At 52.3% G+C, this 20,408-nt stretch overlaps 1 protein-coding gene across 1 annotated transcript; it reads left to right on the top strand.

Moving 5' to 3' along the window:
• The first annotated feature begins 232 nt into the window (after positions 1-232).
• Positions 233-18,415, top strand: Ncf4 (neutrophil cytosolic factor 4). Its single transcript, XM_075959988.1, has 10 exons — positions 233-554; positions 5,710-5,794; positions 6,410-6,563; positions 9,047-9,117; positions 10,256-10,383; positions 11,022-11,079; positions 11,700-11,798; positions 16,368-16,498; positions 16,752-16,817; positions 18,060-18,415. Exons 1-10 carry the CDS (start codon positions 523-525, stop codon positions 18,253-18,255), a joined length of 1,020 nt encoding a protein of 339 aa, XP_075816103.1. The 5' UTR covers positions 233-522; the 3' UTR covers positions 18,256-18,415.
• The last annotated feature ends 1,993 nt before the right edge of the window (positions 18,416-20,408 follow it).

Raw genomic sequence — 20,408 nt, 5'->3', positions numbered from 1 at the left:
ACGCCCTTGTATAATCGAAGAAGGGGAACCAAGAGAGCTTCCTGCCAGGAGTCGTATCTCCACCAGACCTTAGGAATGGCACATGTTGGAAGCCTGGGCAAGGGGCTCAAGTCATGAGAATGAGCAATGAGTCCCAGGGTCACCGGGCTCCCTAATGGACTAAGAGAGCTGAAAGTGCTCCTCTGGTGGGTGGGGCTTAGCACCAGAGACAGGCACTGAGGAAGTCCCCAAAGCCAGTGGCCTCACACAAGCCTAGAACCCAAGAGTAGCACTTCCTCAACTGCTATGAAGCCAGGAAGTGGGTGAGAAGTGTGGGGCCAGGCAGCTCGGAGCCTGAAGAAGGTACTTCAGGGAGTGTCCAGAGAAGCTGGGGAGGGAGGGACCTCCTCAAAGACTGCTTCGGGAGACTCCCCCAACCTCGGGTAGCTCCCAGACACAGACAGGAGGAAGTGAGAGGTGAACACAGTCTGGGCCTGGCTGGGTAAAGCCCTGGCCCACCTGCCCTCGTGACTACCCACAGCCATGGCCCTGGCCCAGCAGCTGCGATCGGAGAGGTGAGAGTTGCCCACATCCCCTCCCAGACTTCCTCACTGATCCCAGCAGGGCTGGGTGGGGGGTGGGGTGGTTAGAGGCTTTCCCTCCTGTCTCCTGGTGGCAGTGCATCAGACCCAGGTCCTGCACTTGTTGTCGGTGTGCAGAGAGAATTCTAAGTCTCAGAGTGGGGAGTGGCTTAGACGGGCCAATGGTCACAGCATGAGTGGGCGGCAGAGTCCGAGAGCACAGGTGCTCTGGGGACTAGGCTTGGGTTCCTGGTTCCACACTGCAGTCAGAGGTGGCTTCCCATCTGCCATCCAGACAGAATCAGCCCGTGTTTCCTGTCTTTATTCAGGGCTAGGTTCAAAGAGCCCTGGCTCAGCTAAAGGACTCAGCTTCGTTTCCTGCGCGGCCCTTAGATATCTAACACAGTGTTGGGGGAGGGGGGGGTCTCATTTACTATTCCTTTCTCTCCTGTGCCTGCCCAAGGTGCTTTTTGTCTTTTGGATCACAGCTGCATCCCTGGGAGGCAGAACAGCGCTGGTACAATTCTAGATGCCCAGTAAATCCTCTAGAGCTCAAGAATGACCTACATCTATCTTGGACAAAGCGGACATTGTACAGATAGGAACAGTGAGGCCTGGTGCCTCCCAAGCCTGGCCACCTTTTTCAGTCAGCTCTTGCTCAGTGTCTCTTCTGGAGCCAGCTCTGTGCTACCATCTGCATGTGAGAACCCAAATGACAGAGCTCAGAGTCTGTCCCCTGGATCAAACAGAAACAAGCACTAGGGAGCAAGCCTCCATGTGAACCACTTGAGAGACACCAGAGCTGGGTCTGAGTGATGAGGCCCAGGTGGGAGCAAAGGCTGCATCAGAGCTGGCAAAAATGATGGGACTTCCACAGGTCAAAGGTCAGAGGAGGCTTGTGTGTGTGGCAGCAGGAGTTAGTGCTGGGCTGGGCATCAGAATGACCCTCCATTGCTACCGAGAGGTGCTGGATGAGGTTGTGGCATGATGCCAGGCCCCCTGACCCCACATTCTCCTAGGACACTGACAGACACGCAAACTTGAATATTCTAGGAACTGCGGCTGCTTGAGGCTTGGGCCCCTTCCTGTTTCTTGGGGTGCAGATGACGCCTGTGATGACCAGTAGGGTTGTGTGTTTCCATGTGGGGCAGCTCCCCTTCTCTGCCCCACATGGAGTCGTGGCTCCAGGTCCTAGGGTCACTAGATCCAGCATCTCCAGTGCCCTCTTTAGCACCAGACCAACAAAGATACAGAAGAGGAGACCGCACATACAACAGTCCTTTCTAGAAACTTGTGGACACGTGTCCAAAGCTAAACAGGATCACTTCAAGGGCAGCTGGGGAATTTAGTTCCGATAGCCACATGCCCAGTTCCCACTGTGGATGAGATACCATGATCCTGCAGTTCTCAGGACTCTTGTAGATCGGGTCCCCAAGCTGACCACCACTTGTAGCTCCCATGTGCACGGAGCCCGGGGTCAACCATGAATGGGGCCCGAGGAGACAGCTGTTCAGGAGGTGTAGTGGGTTCCCAGGTCCCTGCCCTACCCCCACACCACTGCCTCCTTGCCAACCCAGCATGCTAGCAGCCCACTTGCTCTTCTTCTACCAGCGTGCCGGCTAGTCATGGGCAGAGATAACTGCTGAGAGCCTACTAAGCACCTGGTACCATTCTGGGCACTTAGGGATGCAGTGTGCCAGTATCCCTGCCCTTGTGGGATTTTAAGGATCCTTCTTGTCACAGAGGGATCTCCTGACCATATGACATAAGTACTAGATTGTCTCCAATGCCAAAGGAATGGGAGGAGCCAGAGGATGGGGAGAGGCCCACAAGGTCTCTTCTGGGCCAGCTCACAGTGCTAGTCCCAGGCCCTATCTGGCCCCATTATGTCTTCTGACACCAGTGCTGCCTCAAACACTTCTGGGTTCTTCCACCTGACAGAAAAGTTGAGGCTTTTCCATGAGGCATGACAATCCCTTGTGTGGGACTTGCCTGTGTCTGAGTCACTCCCCCTCTGTCCTTGTTCTGCCTCCTGTCCTGTGTTCCCTCATGGATGCCTCCCTGAGGTTCCTTGAAAGTGTCCACTTTCATGTCCCCAGACTTTTACACTCTCACTGCCTGCCCTGCCTGAAAGGCCCTCCCTGCTGCCATCGCCAGCTCCTCTGTGCGTCCCTCCTCTTGGCTGTAGGGAACTTCGCTTCCCCCTTGCAGCCCTAACCTCAACAAGCTGTCCTCTGCCATGTTCCTGCCTCCTTGGAGGACGTGGTAAGGGTCACCTCTCCTGCAGAAAGGTCTTGGCAGCGGCAAAGCAGGAGGCTTACTTATTGGGTATTCAAATTTCCCCACTCCACAGAGCGCTGGGGTACAAGAGAGCAAGGTCCTTGTGTGTTGAGTAGTGCCTGTTCAATGGTGCCGGAGCAGAATGTGGGAACAGGCCAAGTGCTGGGCTTCATCCAAGATCTCTCAGCTGCCTTGCCTCAAATCCTCACCTGGGCAAAGCTCCTTAACCTATCCAGTTTTCTGGTTCTGTGATTCAGGTACCTAGATCCTGCGGTGCTGCCAGCACTCCCAGATAACATTGTGCCCCAACCTTCCCGAATGGCCCATGGCCGTGTCTCCCTTTCCAGTTCCTTCCTAGTCCAGCCATCCTCGGTGCCCAGGAAATTACTACTGAATGTAATATTGCACTAAGCCCCTAGGGGAAGTAGATGAGGCCACTCTTGGGCCATGTTGAAAGTGCGTAGGAAGGTCACCAGTGGCCACAGAAGTGTCCCAGCCTGGAAGACCACCCCTGCTGGCCTGCTGACTCCCTGAGTCACTGCCTGCTGACTTCTGTGTCTTAGTGCACCATCCTGGAACACACCAGGTAGGTCCCAGGAGACAAGGTGAACATCGTGGACTGGGATGAGAGTGTGCAGGCTCCTGGACCCCACCTGCTGTGAGACACTGCATGGGACATGTTGTCCCGATGGTCTCTCAGGCTCATACAGGAGAACCTAGTCGCTTCTCCTCCCCCAACCATCCTCACCCTCCCGCTTTCCCTTCCATCTTCCTCTTCCCTTCCCTATCTCATCCTCTCTTGCCCTTCTCTTCCTTCTCCGTCTTCATCTTCTCCTCTTCCTCATTCTTCTCGCCCTCCCACCCTCTTCCTCCTCCATCTCATTTTCTTTGTTTGTCATTCTGTTATCCTCCTCCTCCACCTCTGCCTCCCCTCTTCCTCAAGGGCTTCCCTCTGCAGCCCAGGCTCATCCCCTTCCCTCCACCTCCGAATTTCTGACATCACAGATATGTGCCGGGCTGCCAATGCCTGGATACACCTGTTCCCTTCTTCTTGGTCTGAGTATAAGTGGCTAGACGGGTGACCTTGGCTGCGTTTGGTGGCCTGGTTTCTCTTTCTCTGATTGCCCTTCCCAACCCTCTTCCATTCCCTGGCAACTCTTCTCTGAAGGGCCTTCCGTCTAACTTCAGCCATAAGCCATAGGCTGGTGGCTTTCACCTTAGCCAGCCATGTCGGCCCCACCAGGACAGTCCTCACACCTGCACACCAGCTTCCTATTGGATGTCTGCCCAGAGGCTTCTCACAACAATTAACCGGGTCTGAACTGAGTCCCCAAGCCCCACCTCTCTCCCTGCGCCATTCAGAAGCAGGCAGCATTCTTGTCACGCCCCTTTCTTTCAGTCCAGCTGTGCCTCCACACCTTGGTCAAAGGTCCCTTTGGAAATGCATTAGGCTGCAGGGCAAAGAAGGACTGGTCTTGGCTTGACTGAACAGAATTGGTCTGTTCTTTCTTCGCAGGAAAAGTCTGGAGGAAGGCTCTGTGGCGTGGGGAGCTCCACCCCGCCACCCCAGATTCTTTCTTTGCGCATTGTGTTCTTGTCTCGTGGGCTCACTGTGGTTGCTACAGATCCAGGTGTCCCACCCCCCCACCCCACCCTATTTCACTGACTGAGCTAGTCACATGGTTGCTTTGGGCCTCAAGGGCAGGTGGGAACAGGATTGCTGTTTGGGTCAGGCCAATCATGGCATACTGCCTCTCCAAGCTAGGCACATTCAGAGCCGAACATGGCTGGCACTCGCTTGGCCAGGGAAGAACAGGGACACACAAAATGCTAATAGCATCTTCTGGGGCCCTGTCTTTTGTGTGTCCTGTCCCATATGACTCCTCACTCTGGGGCACCCTATGAATCTGTCTCATTCAGTCTCTGCCCCTCCTTTTCTATCCAGGTAACTGGCTGTCCTTGGTGACCTCCTGAAACCAGGCTTTTCTGAAGCCCACCCCGCTCCCTGCTCCCAAGACCCTCAATAACTTATCCACCTCAGGGCCCATCATTCTTTTCCTTGGGGCTCAGAACCTTAGCATAAGCTTTTCCCACTGCCTGGAAGAACCTCCCTAGTTTCCAGGGAATTCCAGTTAATCCACTTAGAGCTGGCTCAGGTGCTACTTTTTCTTTGCTTAGGTATAATCAACTGTTCTCTTGACTGGGGATAAGTGGGGCTCTCCATCAGTCAACCTCATGTTACCATAACAACATACCGGATCAATATATGGAGTAAAAAGGCTTATTTGGGTCCATAGTTCTATAGAGCCCAGTCAAAAGTTGGGCAGCCCCTTTGCCTTGGGCCTCTGGCGATGGTAGCTAATTGAATCAAGGCAAAGGTAACTGCTTACATCTGGAATCAGATGCAAGTAGAGGGGCTGGAGATGAACATGGTTTCTTGGTCCCTCTCAAAGCAAGCCTTGGGAACCCAAGGCCCTTCCATGAGGCTCCACCTTCCCAGAGATCTGCAGCACTTACCTGTGGACACCCTGGGGACTAAGTCTTTAATTGTGGCCTGTGAAGGACATTCATACACTCTTCATTCTGTGATGCAGAGCCTAGCTCAAGGCTGCCTCAGAGGGGCACAGGCTCTTTGGTGGGCATTGAGGCTGCTGCTTGGTTGGTTGGGCTAGAAGCTGGCTCGTGATGCCCGACTCCAGCTGTGTCCCTCGTGCTCAGAGCTTGGCCTGTGTCCTGATGCCTCTGGGTTCCCAGCATCAGTGAGGTGCTGGGCATGGACAGGGTGCAGAATGAGGAGTGTGATGCTCTACCAGCTTTGCCCAGAACAGACAAAGGTGGTAACTGGTGCCCTCCCTCTGGCCTCCTCCAGTGACTTTGAGCAGCTTCCCGATGACGTGGCCATCTCAGCCAACATCGCTGACATCGAGGAGAAGAGAGGCTTCACCAGCCATTTTGTAAGAGTCAGCAACCCCTGTTCCTTTGTTGTCCTCTAACCTCTGACCTTCCACCTTTTGTCTCCTGTCTCGGTAGGACCGCATTTTTCTTTGGAACACCTGGCAATTCTCTGTGACACCCTGACTATGGTTTTTCTAGACAGGTTGATTGTCAACACATGCTGAATAGAATGTAGGGGTGCTTCTGAATATATCCAAGCACATGGAACACCCCCAATGAAGGCTTACCCCATCTAGTACAGTGCAGGGCTTGAGACAGCCTGTTCTCTCTCTGTGACCTCTAACCTCATCCTGTGCCTGTTAGCTTTTGCCCTGACCTCCCGGGTTCTGTGCCTGCCTCTGGATCCTCCCTACTTCAGTGCCCTGTGCCTATCTCTGGGCTCCCTTGTCCTCCCTTGTATCCCAGTCCCTCTACCTTCTGGTCTTCTGACCTCCCAAGCCGGTCCATCTCCCAGTCCCTCTCCAGCCCCCAACCCTCTCTACCTTCCAGACACCTCTATCTCCCAACTCATTCATCTCATAACCACCCCCAGCCTCCAAGACCCTCCCCCAACTCCCTGCCAATCTACAACATCGCAACTGCCCCCCCCCCCCCGCCGCCTCTCTCCTCCTCAGGTTTTTGTCATTGAAGTGAAGACGAAAGGAGGATCCAAGTACCTCATCTACCGCCGCTATCGTCAGTTCTATGCCCTGCAGAGCAAGCTGGAGGAGCGGTTTGGGCCAGAGAGCAAGAGCAGCCCATTTACCTGCAGCCTGCCTACGCTGCCAGGTAGGCTATACTCCGCCCTGATGCCCCAGTGAACCCTGGTCCCCGCCTTACCTTCCAGCTCTGCAGAATGCCATTTCTGCCCCTTTTACAAGCTACTCACTTGGGCAGTGGCCCTCCTGGAGCCCCAGGCTGGCAGTGTCTCCCAGGAGCCCTCTCCCTGTCACCTCTGTATGTGTGTTCCCCTGACACTGCCAGCCCTCTCTCTTCTGGGTACCTTCACTACTAGAGCTTCTGCTTCATCATCTTTGGCCTCTTGTGGCCAGGACAGCCAGCTTGTCACAGTCGTCCACCTGCTGGGAGCCTGGGTTGGGAGCTCAGCACCAGGGTTCTGGTCTTTCCTGTCTCTCTCAGTCACCCCTGAGGTGAGCTCTCTAGCTGAATGGTTTCAGCCTCTACAGATCCAATGGCCTCTTCCCTGTCCTTTGAGGAAGCAGGGCACCACATAGTTCTGAGTACAAATAGTCTCCAGCCCCACCCCTGGCCTCCCGGGCCTCCTCACATAATCCACCCTGTTCCAAATCTCCAGTCTTACCTCACACCTGAGCCTGCCCAAGCAACTCCTTAGAGGCGGTCTCTGTCCTATTACTTACACATTTGCTAAGCCTCAGAGCCTGCCCCTCTTCCCTTTTCCAGCCCGCCTCCCATGTGTGCACTGCCTGCTACTCTGAAAAGAACCTTATTCTTCATCCATTTCCAACAAGGACGCGGAGCTGAGAGGCAAGGGCCCTCCCATCCCTGTCCCTCCCTTCCCCACTTGTGAGTGGTGAGGAGGGGCCTCTGCCATTCCAGCTAAAACCTCTCTTCTTCTCCCCACATACTTTCCCTTTCTTTGACACACTGCCCCCTCCAATGCATCTGCATAGGCTCCTTCCCCCCACCAGCTGCTGACCTATCAGGAAATGCCCTGTGGTGAATGACTCTTCTGGGCCTCCTGTCCCAGGTCTCTCACAGATCCTGCTTTCCTTCCTTTTGCAGTGACTTTTCTCCTGCAGGCTCAGGGTCTCACCCTTGCATCTGCCTCTGCTCTGGTTTTGGCTCCTCCCACCCCACCAACACTTACCTCAGGAAGAGTCCTGAGGTTCCTGTCTGATGTCCTGTCCGGAAGCTGCTGAGGGTCCCCTTTGTGCTTCCTCCATTAGGCCTCCTTCATCTGAAGTTCCCTTCCTGCCTTCCTGATTCCTGTTCACTCTTGTGTACACTATGCTCTCCCCACCACCCTAGGAACAGGGCTTCCTCCCCACCCTCCTTGTCCCGTCTTGTCTTCTCAGACTGGACATCCACTCTGGCAAGCCAGCTGGGGCCTGAGACTTTGCCACTTTCTTGTTCATGGCTCCTGTCTAGCCTCAGCCTTTATATACTTTCTTCCTGGCACCACAGGCACCCAGCCTGCCTGTCCTGTGGCACAGGGGTTGGACAGGATTGCCTTCTGGGGCGGCCCTCTGGGTGGCAACTCCCCCAAGTGCCTGCCTAAGGGCTCCTGGAGGACACTTATCACTTGGTAGGACATTACCTGCTTCCTCTTTCCCAGAACACTCCTCCTTGGCATTTGGGGCATGGCTCATTCGTCCACCCAGGAGATACTTAGTCCTCTGCAGTGTCAGTATGTGTGAGGGGGGTGTGGGTCCATGGTTTCTAATTATGGCAGCCCACTGAAAGGACCCTAGGGCTCTGGGGACTCCTACTTAGTGAGGTGCTTGAAAACTCGAGTGGTGACCTAAATGTTATCCAAGCCTGAGGATGGGAGATCAGGGCAGGCAGAGATCCCATGTTCCTAGCTAAGGCTTGTGAGTGTGTGTGAATACATACATGTGCATCTGCTAAACAATATTTTATGTGTGTGCACATACATTTGTATGTAAAAATATGTTGCATCTGTGTGCATGTGTGTGTACATGTGCATGAGTGTGTACACATAGACCTTATGTTAGTATTTGCATATATGTATATGTGTGTATACATGTGCATGTGGGTATACTGTGCATGTGAATATTCAAGCATGTATGTATGTATTCACACATTCCTGAATGCAATATATCTATGTCTATGGTGTGTGCGCATATGATTCATGTGGGTACATTTGAGTGCACATGTGCTCATGTAAACATATATGTGTGTGCATGTGCGTGAGTGTGAATGCATGCGTCTGGGTGAGGGTATGTATGCATAGTCTGTGTATGTTTGAGCTTTGCATGGGTGTGTAGAGTGTGTACTTTGTGCTGAGTGTGTATGTGTGTGCATGCACACAGGTGGAGAGGGTTATGGGTGGGGGAGTAGGTATGACATAGAGAATTTCCTCTCTCTTCTAGCAATGGTGTGATTAGAAGATGTAGTTAGAGAGTGTCTTAGGGACACCCTGGTTCCATGGCAAAAGGCAGGAAGAACTTTAAACTGGGGCGAGGGATGCTGGGCAGTTATCTTCCAGAGGGGCAGTTGAAGGGCAGGCACCATGTGGTCCAGGCTCTGGGCAGCTTTTCTCTCCTCAGCCAAAGTCTACATGGGTGTGAAGCAGGAGATTGCTGAGTCCCGGATACCCGCGCTCAATGCCTACATGAAGGTACGTACCTACTTCCATGTCCTCTTGGTGCTTGAGCTGGAATGGAACACTGGGGGGGCTAGGTAGTTCCTTGGGGCATGGATTTGAGAACTGGGCTTTCCTTGAGGTTCCCATGGCCTCATCTTCAATCCTGAGAAGCCTGGCTGGAAAGAGAAGCAGGGTATGTTCTCAGGGGTCCAGAAGCTGGGTCACAAGGAGTCACATTTGACAAATCCTTGAGTGTTCCAAGCTCTGGAACACAGTGTCTGTCCCCAGGGCACCCGCTTCCCAGTGGGGCAGTGGTAGGTAAACCCCAAAACCTCACAGAGGTGTCTCATGCCTGCACCATGGGGCAGAACAGCAGAACACATCCCTCCCACAGGCCAGAGAAGGGCGCCTTTGAGCACATACCTCTTTTCACCTGTACGCAGCTGCGTTTGGCTCCACTCACTATCCTAGGTTGGGTGCTCTTTGTTCCCACGATGCACACTGTCAGCTTTCTATGCCATGGAGACACAGAAGAAAGGGTGTCAGAGGCAGAGAGCAGGGTGACCATGAAAGGATACCCTCCCATTGCGACCGTACAGGGAAGGGCCAGTGATCCTCGCAAGGTAGTGAGCATCCAAGCCATGGCTTGCAGGAAAGCTTTCCTCGGTGTCCAGAGGTGACTTTCTAGAGACAGTGATTAAGGGGACTGGCTTTGTCAGGAACTTATCCTATAGTAACCCAGGAGCTAGGATCAGAGAGGAAAACTATCTACCCAAGGCCACACAGCTTAGTAACTGGGCACCCAGAGCCACTGGAGATGCTTGCGTGGGGTCTCCCTGTAGCCCAGGATAGCCTCAAACTTGCTGTGTAACTGGGAATGACCTCAATTTGGAGAGCTCTCAATGTGGAGACTTTTGTTGGGATGGGTGCCTTGGAGTGAGTAAGACATCCTCACCCTCCTTCAAGAAGCCTTGACTTTGTCTTTGTGAAATGGAGGGGCCCTCTGCTCTCACTGAGTGAAGCCGGAGTCTGTGGAGAAAATGAGGGGCAGGTGTTTTTAGAGCTGAGAACTCGTTAGCAGAGATGGATAGATGGGGCTGGCATGGTGACAGGACTGTCTAGATATTTCTGTCGACTTTCTGCCCACCCTGTCCTGCCCCTCTCCACACAGAACCTCCTGAGCCTGCCGGTCTGCGTGCTGATGGACCCCGATGTCAGGATCTTCTTTTATCAGTCTGCCTACGATGCAGAGCAGGTGCCCCAGGCGCTCCGCAGGCTCCGACCGCGCACGCGCAAAATGTAGGTGGCTATCACCGCACCCCCTCTGAGTCAGCAAACTGAGTCCCGTCTCTAGCCCCCAGGGGTCGCTGCTGCTCCTTGTTTCTAAGGGTCCCAAACTCCCTCCCCTCCACCCTGTCCCTCACAGAAAAATTAACCCGGCACCACAACGGTGGAAGGGCTTTGGTTTCTGAACCAGCCACTTCTTTGAGGAGCCAAGGAAAATTAGGCAGGGTTCCTGAGCCCTGACCTCCCCCAAATTCCCTTTCGTTCCAGTAACCTCCCTGTGCATCTAGGAAGGCGTGGTCTGAATTCCAGCCACGCAGGCACCTTCCCCGCAGCCACAGTTTCCTGGGCTGAAATGGAATAGTAACACAGTGAGAGACGTCGGCTCTAAGAGCCAAGCTAAGGACTGGCGGAGAGTTAAAGGCTCCAAGCCATGACCTCCTCTCCAACTCTTCTCCAAGCTCTGCCTCCTGGGCTTCTGTAGGAGAACAACCTCGCCTGGGGCAGCAGTGGGAATACAGGATGAGGGGCTGGCTAAGGGAGCATCTGTGACTGGTGGCGGTGCATAATCTTTCTTTCCCAGCCTCTCCAATCCAGGAGCAGGGCCCTGGGGGATCCACAAGACTGACTGACAGCTCCCCTTCTTTCCATAGCAAGGGGGTGTCTCCACAAGGCGCAGGCATGGACCGCATGGAAGCGCCGAAAGCAGAGGTATCCACAGGCTAGACCTCATCCAAGGCATTTGTAGAGTCCGCCTGCTGTGTGTCACTGTTCATTTGCATGGTGCTGGGTACCCGGCAGGAAGGAGGGGCCACAGTCTCAGTCTGGGATGCTGAACACCCCTGCCTACCTGAGGGTAGGGAAGTGCCCAGCATGCTGAAGCAGGGGAGTAGGTGGCCATTCATCAGTTCATCCCAGAGAGCTTGCTGGGATTCTTGGGCCAGTCATGCCTATGCACCGAAGCCTCAGACAAGGCCTTGTTCTCTGGACGCACACAGCTCCAGAAACACACACATGGCATTTCAAAATCCATGTGGGCAGTGCCCTGGTAGAGAGCTGCAGGGTGCAGGAGGGAGGGGCGGTGAGACAAGCCTGACTCAGAGTTTGAACTCTCCCCCTGTATGTGTACCCTACCAGCTCTGAAAGGACCACTTGCTTGGCAGTTGGGGAGACAGGGGCTCCAATCTGAGGTCCTCATGAACAGAGGGCTGTATCAGCATCTTTTCAAACCCTCAGTTTCCATACCTGTAAAATGGACGCCAAAGTTGCTGTAGGTCTTCAAGGGCTCAACCAGTATCCTCTCCCTCTCAGCATGGTGTCCTTCTCCCCAGGCCCTGTTTGACTTTACTGGGAACAGCAAACTGGAGCTAAGTTTCAAAGCTGGAGACGTGATCTTCCTTCTCAGCAGGATCAACAAAGACTGGCTGGAGGTGAGATGGAGATGAACTGAAGCTAGAGGAGAGATGGCGGTGACGTCAGAGACTGAGATGAGGCGGTGGAAGTGAGGGTGAACGTGAAGTGAGAGTGGAGAACAGATGGAGACGAGACTGGAGGGGGTGGAGGTGATGGCAGAGATGACAGTGGAGAGAGGATGGATGTGAAGTTAGATGTGAGGATGGGGGGAGGATGGAGGTGAGGATGAGGAGAGGATGGAGGTGAGGATGGAGGTGAGGATGAGGAGAGGATGGAGGTAAGGATGGGGTGAGGATGGGTGAGGATGGGGGAGGATGGGGTGAAGATGAGATGAGGATGGAGTGAGGATGAAGGTGAGGATGGGGTGAGGATGGAAGTGAGGATGAGGTGAGGATGGAAGTGAGGATGAAGTGAGGATGGAGGAGAATGGGGGAGGATGGGGTGAAGATGAGATGAGGATGGAGGAGAATGGGGGAGGATGGGGTGAAGATGAGATGAGGATGGAGGTGAGGATGGAGTGAAGATGGAGGTGAGGATGGAGGTGAGGATGGAGGTGATGATAGAGGTGAGGATGGGGGGATGATGAAGGTGACGATGAAGGTGAGGATGGAGGTGAGGATGGAGGTGAGGATGGGGTGATGATGGAGGTGATGATGGAGGTGAGGATGGGGTGATGATGGAGGTGACAATGGAGGTGAGGATGGAGGTGAGGATGGGGTGATGATGGGGTGATGATGGAGTTGACAATGGAGGTGAGGATGGGGTGATGATGAAGGTGATGATGGAGGTGAGGATGAAGATGAGGATGGGGTGATGATGGAGGTGATGATGGAGGTGATGATGGGGTGATGATGGAGGTGACGATGAAGGTGAGGATGGGGTGATGATGGAGGTGATGATGGAGGTGAGGATGGGGTGATGATGGAGGTGACAATGGAGGTGAGGATGGAGGTGAGGATGGGGTGATGATGGGGTGATGATGGAGTTGACAATGGAGGTGAGGATGGGGTGATGATGAAGGTGATGATGGAGGTGAGGATGAGGGTGGAAGAAGGGTGGGGTGAGGTAGTTTGGGTGCATTGCACAGGTAACACTATGGAGAATATCTTGGGAAGCCCAAGGGTAGAAGTCTCTGAGATAGTCCCTGAGGTCCCTGAGGTTTGGGTGACCGTGAGTCACAGGTGTCATAGAGCCACGTGTGTCGATGAAGCAGAACATTTCCCCATAGGGTGTGTTGAAGTCAGAGAACAGCTTTCGGGAGCTGGTGCTCTCCTTCCACCAGAAGCATTCCCAGAGGTGGAATTCAGGTGCTCCAGGTGGAATTCAGGTGGTCCGGCTTAGCTTCAAGCCTCTTTACTCCACAAGGCATTGTGTAGCTACCCTATTTTAGTTTTTTTTTAAAAATATTTATTTATTTATTATGTATACAATATTTGTCTGTGTGTATGTCTGCAGGCCAGAAGAGGGCACCAGACCTCATTACAGATGGTTGTGAGCCACCATGTGGTTGCCGGGAATTGAACTCAGGAACTTTGGAAGAGCAGGCAATGCTCTTAACCACTGAGCCATCTCTCCAGCCCCCCTATTTTAGTTTCTTGATTACTAACAGGGCGTCTAGGAACTGACACTCTTGGTTTTAGGGCACTGGTAACTCTTGGGGGAGAGTGGGCTATTCTATACAGTGCAGGGCGTTCAGCAGCTTTGCGTTCTCTCTGCTAGGTGCTGGCAGTGGTCACAACAACCACAGAGGTCTCTCCATGTTTGCTTTGGGGGTCAGACTTTCCCCCATTGAGAGATGTGGGGGCATCATATGTGATAATGTTACTTCCCTGGCTAGTAGCAAGAATGGCTGTAAATAAGAGTGGGTGACCTTTGGGCTGGAGAGTTGGCTCAGCAGTCAAGAGCACTGACCACTCTTCCAGAGGAACGGGGTTCAATTCCCAGCACCTACATGACAGCTCACAATTGTCTGTAATTCCAGTTCGCGAGGACCTGGCACCCTCACACAGGCATCAATGCACATAAAAATAATCTTAAAAAAAGAGTGGGTGTCCATGCCTGAGGCAGCTTAACGGGGAGCACTTGCCCAGTCAGTGTGCAAGGTCCTGGGTCCCATCCCCTTGTACTGCCAAACAACAACAGAACAGAGTACTTTACTAGTGTGTCTGGACTGTATGCTGTTTTTAGCTGGCCTCCTGTACCTCAGGAGGTTGCTCAACCCATGGTTTCCTTTCCTGTAAATGACGAAAACACTGTTTCTTCATCAGTTCCTGGCAGGGATAAGGGAGAGGCGGATGTCGTCTAGGCCTCGCCCCCAGAGAGTCCTTGCTCCCAGTGCAAGTGAGGGTACTAGGAAGACTTGAGTAAGACCCTGAAGCTGGGGTCCCCAGGTGTTACTTTGCTCCACACTGATAGGAAGTGGCTGTGTGCCGGGTCCCTGACCGGGACCTAATATCGTTGCTACTGGACACTCCCTGTCCCTCAGTGTCCGAAGGAGGCTCTGGGACAGGCTGAAGCAGGATCCCTGATATCCCGGGGCTGGAGAGAAGTGAGCGTGGCAGGTGTAGTGACTGGGCCCTTTAAGCTTTTCTTCTTCATGCTCTGGGTCTCAGAAGCCTGCAGCAGCCTTGTCCACCCTAGCTACTGCTGTGTTGATCCTGTTGTAAGAGGAACTATAGACCTGGTCCAGTTTTCTGGAAAGTCTTACTGGCTGGATCTCGATCACCATCAGATCTCAGGCTGAAGGAATAGGAATCTCAGTTCATAGGTCTCTGTGATGGCGTGGAGAGGATGTGAACTCAGGCAATGAAGAGGACCTGAGCCCAATCCCCAGGACCCATATTAAAAAGCTTATCATCCAGCTCTGGGAAGGCAGAGGCAGGTGGATGCTTGGGGCTTGCTGGCCAGTCAGACCAGCCACACTGTGTTCTAGTTAGCTCTCTAGTGCTGTGATAAACACCATGACCAAAGACAACTTGAGGAGGACATTCCAAGTCACACTCTATCCCTGAGTCAGGACAGGAACCTGGAGGCAAGAGAGGATGCAGAGGCCATGGAGGGGTGCTGTGTACTGGCTTGCTCCCCATGACTTGTTCCCCCTGCTTTCTTACACAACACAGGACCACTTCCCCAGGGATGGCTCCACAGAAGAGTCCCAGACCTGTGAGAGACTCTGTTTCAAAAAGAGAAAAAATATAGATAGAGCCTGAGAAATGGAATCTAAATTTGTCTTCTAGCCTATATATGTACACACACATGCATATGCATGTGATACTCATATACACACATGCATATGCACATATGCATACATGCACACATTCAAATAAATACACATATGCATGCACATGTGCACAATTCATATCCACACAATGTACACAATTCATATGCATGCACATATTATATAAATACAAATACGCATGCATATGCATGCATGCGCATATGCACACTCATATAAATACACATATGCATGCACATGTACACAATGCATATTCATGCACACGCTTATATAAATACACACATGCACATGCATGTCCATACACTCATATACACACGCACATGCATATACACATGACTATGCACGAGTGTACATGTGCACACACCTATAAATACGCATGCACACATACATGCACACAGAAAAGAATGCATCTTTTGTCTCATAGTCATGAAGGTTAAGGGATCATATGAGCAATACAGAGACAGGGTAGGGGTCCTGGTCCTGCCCTTAGGGGACAGACCCAAGCTTCTGGGGGACACTTAGGGAATGAGAAGGCTTCTCTGTACCCCCAACACCTCCTCCTTTCCTAATTTTCTCCTTTACATGTGTGGCTATCTGCCAGAGAGCATGCGTGTTCACATTCTGTGCTCTCAGAAGTATTACATGAAAGAACAGCATTTATGTAACTCCAGAGCCCAGAGCTTGGACATAATGGTGCTCAAAATCTTAGCTGAAGGAAATAATGAGGAAGGGAGGGAGGGACAAAGAAGAAGGGAGGGGAGAGGAAGGGGGGGAGAGAGGCAGAGGTGTACAGCTTTCCAGATAAATTCAGAGCTTTTTCTATAAGTGAAGTGCTGTCTTCGGGGGTGGGCCGCTTGGTGATTCTCCTCACTTTTTTTTCCCCCTCTGGGTTAGCCAGCTTTGGTTACGATAACAAAACACTCAAGGCAACTAGCTTATGAAGAGAAAAGGTTCATGATGACTCGCTATCTGGGAGTTTCCAGTTCTTTACCAAGTGACCCTGTGCCGAGGCCACTCATCATGACAAAAGCATATGAGAGTGCAAAACCCTTGTATTATGGTCAGGAAGAAAGACAAATCAAAAAAAATAAACAAGCAAAACAGTTAAATAAAAAGCAGAAAGAGGAAAGGACCAGGCCTCCACTACCCCGTTAAGGGAACCCTCTCCCTAGTGACGGAAGGCACTTCCTCTAGGACTTGTTCTCCAAGCTCTCACAACCCTCAGCAGAGCCACCCTGAGGACCAAGTCTTTGACACGTGGGCTTTGGGGAACAATCTAGGGACCTTGTTTTTATAGAGTGTGGGGCCCTGGATTTCTCTTCCAGATGAGGCAGCTTCTTTTCCCCCACAGGGTACAGTCCAGGGAGCGACCGGCATCTTCCCAGGCTCCTTCGTGAAGATCCTCAAGGACTTCCCAGAGGAAGACGACACCACCAACTGGCTGCGCTGCTACTACTATGAGGACACAATCAAAACCATCAAGTTGGTGTCCCTGCTGGGAGAACAGGGCACTCGCCTTCCTTGCCACCCCCATCACCCCACTCTCTCCCAGTCAACGCTCTGGTGGTGTGTCCGCACCCCGCTTCCACCCGCCTAGTTGCTGTGGCTCCCATTGCCTCCCAGACACACCCCAGCAGTATAACAAACTATAGCAAGAGTTTGTTCCTGGGCCCCAAGCATGCTCCCTGCCACACACACTCTGATGCTTCTTCCTCTATTCTACGGTCCACCTTAGGGACATCGCAGTGGAGGAAGACCTCAACAGCACCCCCCTGTTCAAAGACCTGCTAGCACTCATGAGGTGAGAGGCTGGGTGGGAAAGAAGTAAGAGAGCCTGGAGAAGAGAATGGGGTGTGGGGGGATACTACCACCTGTGACAGCTCCAGTCCCTGCAGCCCCCGCCTCCAGCCCCTGCAGCTCCTGCAATCCACAATGCCTTTAGAGAAGAGTCGAGCGGGCTGCAGAGGACCAAGGGCTCAGCTGAGGTCACAGTGTGTAACTGCAGATCTGCTGATAGAACGCATGTCTCTAGCTTGAAGTTAGGCACAGCCTCCAGCTGGGGAAATCACCGCTACCCCGTGGTCCAGGCCATTGCTGAACTGTTATTTCGCAGAGCCATCAAGCGATGCCCCATCTCTTACGATAAAAGCAATGCAGCTTGTAATGAGAATGTAGTGTCTGTAACCATATTTCACTTCTCTTGTTATCTGCTGGGTGCTCAGATCCCTTCAGTACATGCACACACACACACCAACACACACACAAACACACACATATACACATAAACACTCACACAAAAAAGCCACACACAAACACACAAAACAATATACACACCTACCACATATTACAAACAAGCCCAAACACACAGTATACACACAGACATACACAAACACACAAACATACACAAATGCACAATATACACAACACAAACACAGACACAAAACAGTCCTACAAAAACACAAGTAAGCATAGATATACATAAATACCTGTAACACAAACATATACACATACCAATACACAAAGCAAGCATACACAGACACACAAACAAATGAACACATACACACTCACAATGTCCCCCTGGCTGTTGCTGCTCTCAACCATATTGTCCTTTACGAATAGACCGTCTCATTATTTTCTGGGGATAATTTTCAAGAACTGTCATCATGAGATAGCGCTTCTGCGAGATGATTAGACATGGTCTGTTGGGCCAAATGGTACATGGGAAGTCAGTTCAGCTCTTGTTCCCATGACTCCTGTGGAGATATGGATGTCTTCCTGCAGCTCAGCTGGTTCCCACAGGCCTCCCTGGGCTGCCTTGCCTTCTTTTCTTAGAAAACTCAAGTCTTCCACCCACTCATATGCAAGCTGCTTCAGGCTGCACCACTAATGATTCCAAAGCTCCCTCTTCCCCTGATACCTCAGTTTCTCCATCTGAAGAATGGGAGTATGATTGCTTGGATGATGAGCCAGTACCACACTCTGTAAATCCAAGACCCTAAGTTCTCCCCGAGAGCCTCAGACTAATCCTGGTGTGTGCCCCCAGGCGTGAGTTCCAGAGAGAGGACATCGCCCTCAATTACCAGGATGCTGAGGGGGATCTAGTTCGGCTGTTGTCAGATGAGGATGTGGGACTCATGGTGAAACAGGCCCAAGGCCTCCCCTCCCAGAAGCGCCTCTTCACCTGGAAGCTACACGTCACCCAGAAGGACAACTACAGTGTCTACAACACGGTGCCCTGAGTCACTGGGGTCCCTGTGGCAAGACGGGAGAGCTCAGCAAAAGGCCTACACGAGGACCTTCAGGGAGGCTGGGATGTGCAGGCTAGAGGCTGGTATGCCTAGTGGACCAGGATTCTACTAACTTTTGACACCTCTGAATTAAATAAACCATTTTGTCTCTAAGGACCAGACTTAGGAAGTGGAGTTTTGGGGAGCAGATCAAGGACTGAAATGCTATTGACGAGGGCCTGTTGCCCTTCCAGATGATGTTGTGGGGAGCACGATGAACCCCCTTCCTGGTGGAACACACATTTAATAGGACGTTAGAATCTGCCACCCAAAGTCTCTAAAAAGCACACTGCAGGGGGAGAAGACCCTGCTAGTCAGTAGAGTTGAGAACTATTGGGTCTGTGCCTGGGACTGAGGAGGTGCAAATTCCACCCCAGTCACTCTGCTTTGGGTGGGTGTGGACAATAAGATGGAGTTCCTTCTCCCTGTAGCTCCTGCCTCCCCCCTCCCCCCAGGGAACCAATTGCCAGAATCCCCAGCCCTTTCCAGCCCAGGGCCGGCCTGTGGCGATGCAATGGCAGGCAGCTGTGTTGAATAGCCTGAGTCCCAGAGCTGCTGTAATGAAGTACCACAAAACAGAGACTGAAAGGACAGGAAGGAACTGCCTTGTAGCTCTGGATGGCAAAAGTCCAAAATGAAGGAGCCCGTAGAACCCTCTCCCTATGAAACCTAGGGAAATCATTCTCTCCTTTCCCGGTACTTGATGGTCTGTCCAGTCATCTGCGGCTTTCCTTGGCCTGTGGAAGCCTCAGTCTGTCTTCATGTGAACTCCCTCTTGTGCCTTCTCTCTGTGCACACCGTCCCTGTGTCCGATTACCCCTTTTTATCGGGATACCTGTCAGACTGAATTTGGACCCATAAAAACGGCCCTGTTTTAACTTGATCACCTCTGTAAAGACCCTACTTCCCAAAACTGTCATGTCCCACACTGTAAGTGGGGACTTCAACATGACATCTTGAACTGAATATATCAATTCAACCTGCAATGCTCATTCCATCCATGTTGTTCCCATGGAGAGGGCAGGGGCACTGCCGCAGGTGCAGGAGGCCAGGGATGTGGGAATACAGCTTCACTGATGAGCAAGGTTTCCATGGCAATAGGGAAAACCTGAGCCTATCAAGAGGCAGTACCCTTCTGGGGCTCACCTGTAGAAGAGACTCCAGGACAGACTTCACTGACATCACCGGCTCTGGTGCATGGGCTCTGGCCACGGAGAAAGGCGGGATTTAAGGACGGTGAATCATATTGACTAATTTTTTTTCTTAGCAAGGCAGCTGGAGAAGTCACTGAAAATGAGAGACACTGGGAAGGAAAGATAGACCAGTGTGAAGAGCCCTTGTCACATGAGTGGGTTCAGATCTCCAGAACCTACCTAAAGCTGGGTGCATTACGGCACTACTCTGTAATCTCGGCACTCCGAAGGCAAGATGGGAAGTGGAGGCAAGAGATACCTGGAAACCCATGGGCCGGCTAGCCTGGCATGCACTGGGGTGACAATGAAAAAATCTGTATCAAACAAGGTTGAAGGAGAGGACACCGAAGATTGTCCTATGACCTCCATGCATAATCCTGGCATGTACACACACACACACACACACACACACACACACACACACACGGACGGACTTCAAATAATCGGCGTCATAGTGAGCGGCAATACAGACGAGATTGTCAGCTCCAAGCAATGTAAGGACAGAAGCATAGTGATAAGTCCAGGGAGGTACAGCCAAGACTGGCTTTCTAGAACTGGGGCCACCTTTGACAGCTGGGGAAGGTTGCCTGTGTGGGCACCACCCGCTCAGGAGAGGTCAGGGGGTAAAAAAGCATTTCTGACTTGAAATAATTCTCTAAACCATACACGGCTCCCTGAGCAGCGCTCACGAGCCTGAAGCAGACTTACCGGGGAAATGGCTCTGGTTTCCTGGTCTGGAAGCTTACACAGTACACACACACACTCGAGGCTGCCTGCTCTCAGGAGAGGCTGGAACAATGGACTCCTAACCAAACCCAGGAGTCTCCCACCCACATACCTGGCCCGAGCTGAAGGGTGAAGGTCTAATTGGCCCAAGGCCTAAACACAGCTGTTTGCCAATAAACGGCTCCT

This window comes from Microtus pennsylvanicus, chromosome 2, assembly GCF_037038515.1.
Source record: "Microtus pennsylvanicus isolate mMicPen1 chromosome 2, mMicPen1.hap1, whole genome shotgun sequence".
NCBI lineage: Eukaryota > Metazoa > Chordata > Mammalia > Rodentia > Cricetidae > Microtus > Microtus pennsylvanicus.
This window is presented reverse-complemented; position numbering and strand designations above follow the sequence as displayed.